This window comes from Microtus ochrogaster, linkage group LG12 (assembly GCF_000317375.1).
Source record: "Microtus ochrogaster isolate Prairie Vole_2 linkage group LG12, MicOch1.0, whole genome shotgun sequence".
NCBI classification, from domain to species: domain Eukaryota; kingdom Metazoa; phylum Chordata; class Mammalia; order Rodentia; family Cricetidae; genus Microtus; species Microtus ochrogaster.
This window is the reverse complement of record NC_022036.1, coordinates 4,140,614-4,152,423: the sequence shown is the minus strand read 5'-3', so window position 1 is coordinate 4,152,423 and position 11,810 is coordinate 4,140,614. Positions and strand designations below refer to the sequence as shown.

Sequence of the window (11,810 nt, the reverse complement as noted above, 5' to 3'; positions counted from 1 at the left end):
ATCTCTTCCTTCAAATGGAGCCAGGAGAGGCCTGGTGTCTTGGTCCAGTCTTTGCTGTGACTGACTCTCTGGGTGTATCTCTTCATTGTAGAAGCAGGAACCGTTCCCTTCCAGATGGAATTCCTCAGCACCAAAACATGGACGCCTGGTAGTCCAATGACCCGAGGACAAAAGGGGGAACTTGGGGGGCAGGCTGGGGCCGAGTAGAACACAGGACACCCTGCCGCACAAGCTGAAGGTGCATGTGCTCCCTTTCCGGGGGTCCTTGAGGCCTGCCTCATAGGTAGGCACTCACAGCTCTGGGTAGGTAGCCTTAGTGTAGGAGCAGAGAGCTGTTCCTGAGCAAAGGACCTTGCAGAAAACGCAGACTTGGGGAGGGGGTCGTGTGTAAGAAAGACAGCCCTGCAGAAGGAGCTGGGGGAGGGGGGTTTGTGCTCTGCTCCGGGACAATCCGCCCCTGGATAGCACACACTTACCCGTCCAGATGGAATTCCTCAGCACCTAAAGAGGGCCGCCTGGTAGCCCAATGATCCGGGGACAAAAGGAAGAACAGAACGGGGCAGGCAGGACGGTATCCAGAAGAGCATAGGAGACCCTGGCGCCACGAGCTGAAGGTGCCTGGGCTCCCTTACAGGGGATCTTGAGGCCTGCCCGGTAGGCAGGCACTCATCGCTCTCAGGAAATATTAGTTTTAAGAGGAGAGTTCGAGACCAGCCTGGTCTACAGAGCTAGTTCCAGGACAGGCTCCAAAGCCACAGTGAAACCCTGTCTCGAAAACCAAAAACAAAAAGAAAAAGAAAAGAAAAAAAAAGAAATAGGTAGAGGGAATAGAATATTGACCTAAAAACTTTCTAACTGTATTTCATTGTTTTCCATATAAGTGGGGAGAGGCATATGCACTAATAAATCATGTTTTTAATTTGTTAATCAATAAGTACATCTACAGTATGACCCAGCTATATTATTCCTACATATTTACCCAAGACTCAAATTCAACATATCATAGAGATAATAACACACCAATGTTTATTGCAGTACTGTTCCCAGCAGTAGCTAGGTTAGGAGACCAACCTGGTGTCCAATAACACATGAATCCACAAGTCCCAGAGCTTCTACATCCCTAAGATGACTCCCATCTCCAGGCCCATGCTTAGGGTTGAAAGGTCTGGATTTCTAGAAAATATCAGATAATTTAGACCTTATCATTCAAGTTCGTTTTTTTACTGTCTTTTAAGTAGCTGGAAAATCAGACTAAAGAATGTATGGCTAAAGAAATTAATTTTAAGATTTTATCCATAGTTAGTAACCAGAAAAAATATATTCATCTGCCACTATATCTCTTGATTGTTTGAAGACTGAAACAAAATGAAAATTCATAAAGCTACAACTATCTGTATATTGATGTAGCTATGGCTCCATGTGTTACTTTGTGTCAGCATGTACTATTGCTTCTGAAAGTACTAACTCTTCTTCCTTAAAATCTGAAGATCTCATTATGTGTATGGCTTCCTCGGGCACAGAAATGGAGAAAGACTCAAACCTCTGTGGGATAGAATCACAGTGGGTGGATTCTTCCTGTCCCTATAGGAACCATGATGGTGCAAAGAGACCTATTTTCCATGCACTACACAAGGCTCTCGTGACAATTGAAAGAGTGACCCATGGAGGTGACAAACCGATAAAGCCTTCTCATCAAAAAGGCAACTTGAAAAGCCATAGTTTTTCTCTGTCAGTTCTGAGACCATCCCCAAGCCTTCCATCAGCATCACAGAATTGCAGAAATGTTTACATTTTCTGAATGAAGGTTTACCAGAGTCCTTGTACAACAGCTTTCTCTAGACACCCAGTCTTCCTTATTTTTTTTTGGTAAGTTCTGATGAAACATACTGCTATTTCCATTTTCTGTTTGCTTCTACTGTCACTAAATTACAGTTCTACTTTCTTAGTGTTCAAATTCTGCCTGTCAACAGTTACAACAATAACATAAACTGAGTAAGATGTACAATTGTTTATTGGTTTATTATACATTAATATGTTGAAGCATAACTTTAATCAATGTACTAGGGGTTAGTTTTGGCAAGTAGATTGTTTTTTATGAAATAGAGACATATTTATGCAAATAAATTCCTGAAAAAAATATTATGAACAAATTAAACTTAAACTTTTTAAAAATGGGCTTAAATTATCATGTATAGAAACCTGCCAAATAAGTATACAAATATATGTTTATTGTGCACAACCTTACTTGTATGCCATTCAGAGTCAGAGCAATGAGGAGGTAATAGTTTAATTACAAACACCTCTACACTAAGAATAAAGTTGTACAAATTATGGGAAATGAATAAACACCTGTATATGGTTTATTTTCTCCTGCCTCAACATGAAACTTATTTCTCTTATAGTATAATGAGATCTGACATAAAATTAATATTTTGACAATGAGGTCGTTCAATCTTAGATGTAGAATTTCATGATTTTTTTAAATAAAGGATTATTACTCATTCCTGTTCACCCACATAAGTGGAATTCACATAAAAACAAGAGGATAAAATTATACAGCAGGGGGAATTATGTTTGTATTTACATTTTCGCTATAGAATTATAGACTTAGGGAGGTGATGTGAGTCAGTCGGTCAATAGCAACAGCAACCTTCTCTGCAACATTTCCCACAGAAAGTGAGCCACTGCAAGCCACCTGCAGAGATGGCACCTAAAACTGTGTTTAGAGCATCTGTCAACACTGAGCCAAAAGGCAAGGCTACTAATCCTGCTGTCATGCCTGACAAACAGCACAATTCAAATCTGGTCAGTCACAAAAATTGTTTATCTAAGTGTTAGTGTAAAGAACTAAATGGCAAAAAGATTCTTGACTGAATCTAAGTCTTTATGCTTAGAAAAAAAATTGTGAGGTCTTTACTGTAAAAGGGAAAATGTCTGTGGAAAGGATGATGGGTAATGATTTTTTTTTATATTTAGACTTGCTACACCCTACTGAGCCCTTTCAATACTGAATGCAATACAGTTTTGAAATGTTGAACCATCATTTATGGTTCATTGTTTATAATTAGAAATAATTAGGGAATAACTCTAATGTTAGGCAAGACAAGTAGAATTTATTTGAAAACTACAATGTAACCTGTAGAATCAAATTTTGACTTGTATTAAAATGGGTATATTATTATCAAATTTTTGATCCATCAAAAATATGATACAATCATCAAGTCAACAAGATGTCTCAGTGCTCTTGAAGTCACAGCAGGGTATGAGGAGAGACAAAACTCTACAAAGTTCTCCACGTGTACATATTACCAAGGGCAGTCACACAAACACACTGTGTACACATGCACAGTAGTAATAGTTAAAGATACCTTAAATGTTAAGGGAAATAGATTTGTGTATGTAACATAAGAAAAAATCTTAAATATATACTTAAAACAAAAATGAATTTTAGCCATACTTACTTTGCTAACATACAAAGGGTATATATGAATCTAGCACAAATCTATACTTAAATTCTACTCTTGAACCAATCATTAACTCAGATTCCTCTGTCATAGGGATATGGGAAACAACATGACATTGATCACAGAGTTCGTCCTCCTGGGATTTCCACTCAACCCAAGGTTGCAGATGCTCCTCTTTACTCTCTTTTCCCTATTCTATGCCTTCACCCTGCTGGGGAATGGGACCATCGTGGGGCTTATCTGCCTGGAGTCCAGACTCCATACTCCCATGTACTTCTTCCTGTCCCACCTGGCTGTCGTTGACATTGCCTATGCCTGCAATACAGTGCCCCAGATGCTGGTAAATCTTCTAGATCCAGCCAAGCCCATCTCCTTCGCTGGATGCATGACACAGACCTTTCTCTTTTTGACATTTGCTATCACAGAATGCCTCCTCCTAGTGATGATGTCCTATGATCGGTATGTGGCCATCTGCCACCCCCTCAGATACACTGCCATCATGAGTTGGAAGGTCTGTAGCACTATGGCTGTGACTTCTTGGATCATTGGGATTCTCCTATCCTTGGTTCATCTGGTGTTACTTCTGCCTTTACCCTTCTGTGTGTCTCAGAAGGTGAATCACTTTTTCTGTGAAATCACAGCTATTCTCAAACTTGCCTGTGCAGACACATACCTCAATGAGACCATGGTCCTGGCTGGGGCAGTGTCTGTGCTTGTGGGGCCATTCTCCTCAATTGTGGTCTCTTATGCCTGTATTGTTAGTGCTATCCTGAAAATCCAGTCAGGGGAGGGTCAAAGGAAAGCCTTTTCCACTTGTTCCTCCCACCTCTGTGTGGTTGGATTATTTTATGGCACAGCCATTGTCATGTATGTTGGACCCAGACAGGGAAACCCGATGGAACAGAAGAAATACCTCCTACTGTTTCACAGCCTTTTTAACCCCATGCTCAATCCCCTGATATACAGTCTCAGGAACTCTGATGTGAAGAATACTTTGAAGAGAGTTCTGAGGATGCAGAGAGTTTTGTGACAAGTTTGCAGCATCATGTTTAACAGCTGACAGGAGAATTCATCCTCTCAAGAGGGTCCTAGCCATCCAGAACATACGCATTCCCTTTATTGAGCTTTGCTGTCTCGTGCCCTCCATTGGATGACTGACTCATCAGCTGAGGGAGGAATTCTAGAAATCTGTGATTTCAAATGCTGACATTAACAGATTGTATTGCAGTTAGTCCCCACCAGAGCCAAGATTTCAAAGCCACAGTTCCAAATGAGTACTTCTCAGAGAGCCAGCCAGTCGTGATGAGGTGTTCTATCTCCCCCAAATACTCTCTGTTCAAACCATAAGCCTTCCAGTGGACTTTCAAAATGCCTTCTGTGATGGAAGAAGATTGTGCTTGACTCCATGGTATATTTCTCGGTAATGCATCTTTATTAGTATAGTGAAAGCTATAAATTTTCTTTTGTTTGAAAAAAGAATTCTATTGCACTTTTTAAAGCTTTGGCTTTCACCAATGTTAATTGTTGTTGTGCCATATTTTCAGACACTTAAGTCATCTGGAGCTTGATTGACCATTTGAGGATACATTCTGAAAATTTCTTCCAGGACAAATACATTTTTTATTTATCCTGCAAGGAAGTCTCTACCAAGTATGTCGGTTTGAGGACAGTAACCCACGTCAGTGAATATCAGACTCTATTTGGTTACGGAAAGTGAGGGTCTATGACTTCTATTGTTCAAAATGATCCTTTGGAGACAATGCCTCCTCCAAGCATCTCTTGCTTCTTGGTCCAGCATGCCATTATAAACCTTGGGGAATAAGCTTATTCAATCTCACGATCTTCCAAACTTGGCATAAAACCATGCGTGAGTGTGTATAATGAATCTAACTGTGTGGAGAGGGGCAGGGAATGTGACTCATAAAGTGGTGCTTACTTAGCATGGTAAGTCCTAGGTTCAATCTCTAGCTTCTAAAAGAGAGAGAGAGAGAGACAGACAGACAGACAGAGACAGAGACAGAGACAGAGACAGAGAGACAGAGAGAGACAGAGAAAGAGAGAGACAGAGAAAGAGAGAGACAGAGAAAGAGAGAGAATGTGTAAGATAAGAAGAAAGAGCAGAGACAGAGAGAGATGAAAAGTTATATTTGAAATGAAATAAAAATATAGTTTGGCTTCAGAGTTTTAAAATACAACTGATTTTCTTACAGAAATCTGAAAAATGTCAAAATCCACAGTTAAAAACTGTGTCCACCCACTATGATATAAAAAAACTTTTTTTTCGAGTGATTCCCTTTCTTAGCTTAAATTTCTTGAAATATACATGTACATTTAGTTTCTCATCCTCTTCAGATATTTTACTTTTGTACCTTAGCATTACTTTGCAGTGCCCAAATATCATTGGACGTTGGACCGCGTCCTCAAATAACTGTTTCCCCAAATGAATCATTTTGTTAATGCCTCTTTTCTTTTCAGTGTTATTTGCTTGATGGCCACAGTTTGCAGATGCCCTGAAACATAACAGAAAGAGGTTGTATTTTTATGAATGGCCGGGAAAGCACCAAGGTTTCCCTGTAACCAGAGGCTCGAATGTGTCACCCCGTGCTTGCCGTCGCAGGAGCAGAGCTGGAACACGGACTGAAGTGCACTCAAAGGCAGACAGTCACGACAAATCGCCCCGCAAGAACATGAAATCCTTTAAAATAACACTCTGACAGCTCTATACTCAGTTAAAATAATGAAATATTTTATGAAGGCTATGACAGTGTCTTAGAGAGTATTTTAAGAACTTTCCATAGATAAAAGGTACTTTTCCAGGGGAAGTGTCATTGAGGGGGTCTTTTCCTTCCTCTTTTGAGGGACTGAACTCAGATCTTTACAATTCACAGCCAGTTATCTCTATGGGAGGCTTGTGCCCTAAAAGAAAATCCCCAAAGTCAGGTTCCCAAAGACCCCACTGGGATACCTTGGTTCCTTCTTGGACTACTAATGCCTTCCTTACCAGCTCCCACAGCACCTTCTCACCTTGAAATGAATCTTGGCTCTTGTCTTCCAAATTTTACTACAACCCAGGGGACCCAGGCTCCACTGAGAAGAAGCTAAGCTTCACAGTGGATTCTGGTAACTCAGCAACTGGTCCTACCACTTGGCAGGTTTACCAGAAACATCCACAGATTGGGGACAGTGTAATTCTGGGAACCTTGAGAACTGAAAACACCAAGTGTCTGAGAACTGTAAGGAGAGTTAGAGCCTCGCGGGTGTGCTGAATATTTCCTAATTTTGTGCCCTACTAGGGATGAGAAGAGAGATCAAAACACAATTGTTCATATCTGCTTCCCAGCAAAGGTGGTTGAGCATGAAGCCCCATGACCCTGTGCCTCCTCTGAGCCCTCAAGAGCTGTCAACTAGGCTGAGCCCTCAGAGAATAAAGCCAACTTCCCTGAGGATTCTGTCATATTACAGAAAGGGGCAAGAGTGAGGATTCGGCACATACACAGAAGCTCTAAGGAGACAGGACCTATGCCAGCCTACCACTACTTCAGCTTCTGAGACTCTTGGGTCCTTACGTGGAAGCTGTCAAGGTTACCTGGATTTATGCTGTCTTTAATTCCTACAAGACAAGTTGTAGCATTTAGATTTTATTCAGCTGTCACGCTCATTGCCATTCCTTCTGTATCCAGCAGAGAAACAAAGTCATTGTATGATGTGTGGGTATGTGTATGTATACAATGTGTGCATACATTCTCATCATTCACATTCTGTATAATCAGTTAGGAATCTCCACTTTATGTGCTTAAATGAAATACATGGAATAATTTTCCTACTTAATAGAAATTATAGTACAATAGTTTATTAAATGATGCTCTGCTCCAGTGAAGTTAATATATTTGGTTGTTTTTAAATGTTGCATCTAATTCTTGTCAGCACTGTCAAAACACTCACTGTGTTTATAATGATATATTTACTGCAATGAAATATAAAGCACAATGATTGCTAAGTGTATGTATGTTTTATACTGACCTTCCATATTCAACTATATAGACACTTAGAAAATACTCTGCAAATAAGTAGATTTTCTGCAGCAATGAGGCTGAGTCTTTGAGATAGAGATAGAAAGAAATGGAAACCATACTGTGTGTCTGAGGTAACACAGCCAGTGAGAGAAGGATGAGCTGGCCGACTACACCTAAGTCTTCTTTTCAGAAGAATTTTAGATCCAATAATCATATCTAAAGTGTCCTTTTTTTCTTTCCCTCTCCCCTTCCTCCTAAAGCACACTTTCACAATGCAATCTTCCCTGTCTCAACCCTATCATCCAGTTACACATTGTACTCCCATAATACATGGTACACGGAAGCACTCCACAGATGATCAGTTATTACCAGCCTTCAACAAATTATGGGATGGCACACAACCACATGAGAGTGACTTTCTAGTTCTTGCTCATCCAGGATAGTCTCTATCCCTAGAGAAAGCATTTGCTGCATCAATTCTCACTCCTTAAGATAATTTGTCAAAGTCTATGTTTATAATTATGAAAGCAAGAAATGCAACATTTTCCAGTTCTTCCTTATTATTTACAAATAAGAAGTCAACATTTGAGCTGAACAATTGACTAACAATTGACTGATTCATAAATTCTCCTTTACCCAATACCTAGCACTGTAAGAAAGAGACTGACTGTTCATTCAAACTTAGAGATTTAATTGTTTTATTAAGTAAACTTGTTTTTGACAAAATTATAACTATCTCTAATACATTCTGATTGCTCTCCCCTCCCACCCTCTGCCATCCCCTGCTCATCTCCGTGGAGTTTCTTCCTTCTCTCTATCAGTCCTTATCCCTGATTCCCGACTCTGAGTTTGTTTTGTGACCGTTTCAGCTCATCCAGGATCACTCTGTGAGCACTGGATTGTAACTGACCATGGGAGCCTGGTGAGCTCACCAGTGGATGCACAGCTGAAGGCAATGACTTCCCCTCTCCCTAAATCTACCATTAGCAAATAGCCCAGCAGAGAGGAGCAGGGGCCCCTGAGCTCCTCAACCCATGGTGACTTCTAACAGTCCCACAGGGTTGAATCCCTGCAAACCGCAAGAAAATGAATCTGTTTGGCTTCCATCTGTTTTTATACAGCTATCAAAAGAAAAAGATAAAAGAGAAGTGTGTTCCTGATTCAAGTGTCAAACACTCTGTGAATCCTTCTACTGCCCTTATCTAATTTTAAAGGTCTTCCTTTAATACAGATCACAGGAATGAAGAGTTTCAAAATTCTAGGACTCACTTTCTGCTAGAAGATGGGCCTGAGCTAAGTACAAGTCTAGCAGACATCACTTTCAGTGGACCAATCCTGTCATGCAGTACTTGCTTGTTCTTCATTGACTTCACATCTAACAAATGTGTATGGAATGTCAGAGTTCACCACTCAACGGCTTTCTCAAATTGGATGCAGAGGAGCTTCCTGACTGAAGAAGACCATCACACATCTGACCTTTTCAATTTGTCTTTTCTTTAGCTTCCAAATTTTGTGTGTTCTAACAACAGCTAGGGATCAGTAAGATAGCTCAGCTGGCAAAGGAGTCCGCCACCAGCCTGGCCATCTGAGTTTCATCCCTGAGACCCACAGGATGAAGAAAGAGGACAAATACCTGCAGATGTTTTTTGACAGCCACATGCAAGCAGTGACATGCACATGACCCCTATGCACACTAAATAAATACATAAAATATAATAGATTTTATTAAACAAAAAGTTAGATACTTTAGCAACCACAAAAAATATTCTTTCTACCCTGTCTTGAAATCAGTCTATCATGCATTTAAAAGAAATAAAGAAAAATATTATTTAGATTATTTTCATATTAGTGAAATATGGCCATTTCTTTCCTCAAATAAATCAGAGATATTTTTTGTTGTTTGAAAGGAAAGCATTTTATTCCAAAGCTTGCTTAAAGGGGATATTATTATAAGGATCTGATCGATACACTTTAGACCCAGCTTTAGAAGTATTCTTTGGGATTCAACATCTTGTTATGCCAAAATGCAAAGTCAAGGAACAAGCTATAGTATTTAAAAACAGGTCATTTAAAATTCAAAGCACAATTTTTTTCTGATAATATTTTGCTTTCCTGTAGAAATATTTGTTCACGAGAAGGAGTTATTACCTGATGGTTGAAGAACACGAAATTACAGCAAGAAGATCTAATCAGAGATCATTATGGGTAAAGCTATTGATAATCAATCACCAAACCCATCTCTGCATCCTGCAGACATCCATCCACCAAGTAGCTAGCATCCTTGTGTTACCTGGTCCCTCAGTTCCCCTTCTGGAAGTCATTTTACATATGCTGCTGAACGCTGCCTTTAGGCCTGATGTTTATTCTCCATATCCATCTCCTCCATCATTTTCTTAATTGTTCTCCAAACTCATATGTCATGAAACTGACCACATTTTGGCTCACTGATTTGGCCAACTCCTTCTGCCCTACTTCTGGGAGACTGCATCCAGCAACAGTGGCCTTTGAGAAGTCCCTAAACTCCAGTCTCACTTTTCCTTAAGCTGTCTTGTTTCCACCTCTGGGTGGGTTGTTATTCTCATCAGTTGTGAGTATATTTTTGCATTTCTCTCTCTCTCTTTTTCTCTCTTTCTTTCTCTCTCTCAGAAGGCAATCCTTCTCTCATGCTAACTTCTTCAGGTAACATTCCTAATGTCACCCTGTGTAATGATGACAGTTAAACAAGATGAAACAAACTTGGTGTTATTATTTCTCACGCTGTTTATGGAAAAGTAACTAAACCTTAGGTTATTTTGAGCTCATAACAGCTCTGATAAATGTTAGCATGCCAAACTATATTGAATGTCATCAAGACTTCTTAGGGAAATTATGATTTTAAAAAAAGCCAAGTTCCTCAATTTAGCAAGCAAATAATGTATAGAACATTTTATAATTAATTTGACAATGGAGGTAGTTGTCAAATGTCAGATAAAGGGATTTTTCAATTTATAAGCATTTTTCACTGCCTACTTGTAAAGAATTTGTGCATCCTTTTATTTTTAGAACTCTGTAGACCAGGCTGACCTTGAACTCGAGATTGCCTGCCTATGCTTCCCGAGTGCTGGAATTAAAAGTATGTGCCACCATGCCAGCTAAAGAATATAAGTATTCTTGATGAAGTCAGCTACTGTTTTTAAGTTTGAATAGAAAATTATTTTTATGAATTTCAACTACGGTATGTATTGCGAATAAAAATGATTTAATTAATAATGAAATGAGAGTCCTATCCAATTTTAATTTTAGGCTCTTTTATGAAAAAGAAACATAGAAGGAATGATCTGATCAGATAGTGCATAAGAAATTTTTTCTGTGAGTGTTTGCATGTAGATGCCTGCCGTGCCCAGCTTCCAAACCCTGGAGAGCTTATGTATTGTTGGGCTTGTAAATACAGCTGATAAAACACAAAATTCCTTATTGTCTATGGATTGCAATGGAAAGATTTCTGTGGTAAATTCTGACAATGGCTTGGTGAACCAATTGTCAAATTAACAAATGTTAGTTTCTTTCTATTTTTCAAGACAATAATACACATTTTCTACAGATATAGTTGCATACATTTTATTTATATATCTTGATAAATATATGTGCTACCATAAATAATTATTAGATACTGTTTCTACAAACCCTTTCCTTCTCACTAGCTCACAACACTCCAGACTGTATTCAAGTATCTAAACTTTAAATTGAACTTAGTAAGTAAATACCCAGAATTACTCTTGTAGGTCAAAAATAATATTAATAATGAAAAGTTACCGTTTCATCATTTCCTTTTGGTAGACCTATGAAAGCAGTCTCTAGCTAGTTAGTATATAAATATTTATAGTAGCAATCATAACTTCTACCAAAGCAATTAGAATTCCTTTCTAAGGCTGTTCTCATTTTGAGAGCTCTTTTTGAAAATCAGCAATTCCCCTACAAATTTGTTAATATAAAGGCAGAAATGATCAGTGTTTCATGCTTATTTTATATGTGTGGATTATCGAGTTCTTGGCTGCCTCATGGTCAGGGCTTCTAAATAAATAATCATTGGTGACACATTTTTCTTCTAAAAATTGAATGTCAGACTAGTTATTTTGCTTAAAGATAACTTAATTTTTTAAGCATTTACTTATTAATTTTAATTAATTAAGTTCCTAGTGGAAGTTCTTAATATTATTCCAAGTCTAAGACAAATAAACAATAGTTGTGTCCAAAATATCTGTGAATGACCTAGTCGTGGTAGAATGTCAAAAGCTTGACACCTATATTTGAAACAGTTGTGTCTCAGTTCTCTGCCTCTCTCTGTCATAGTGAA

General features: G+C 38.9%; 1 protein-coding gene across 1 annotated transcript; it reads left to right on the top strand.

Annotated features, from left to right (window-relative positions):
- Positions 1-3,561: 3,561 nt before the first annotated feature.
- Positions 3,562-4,494, top strand: LOC101988382 (olfactory receptor 13). Its single transcript, XM_005363800.2, has one exon. It carries the CDS (start codon positions 3,562-3,564, stop codon positions 4,492-4,494), a length of 933 nt encoding a protein of 310 aa, XP_005363857.1.
- The last annotated feature ends 7,316 nt before the right edge of the window (positions 4,495-11,810 follow it).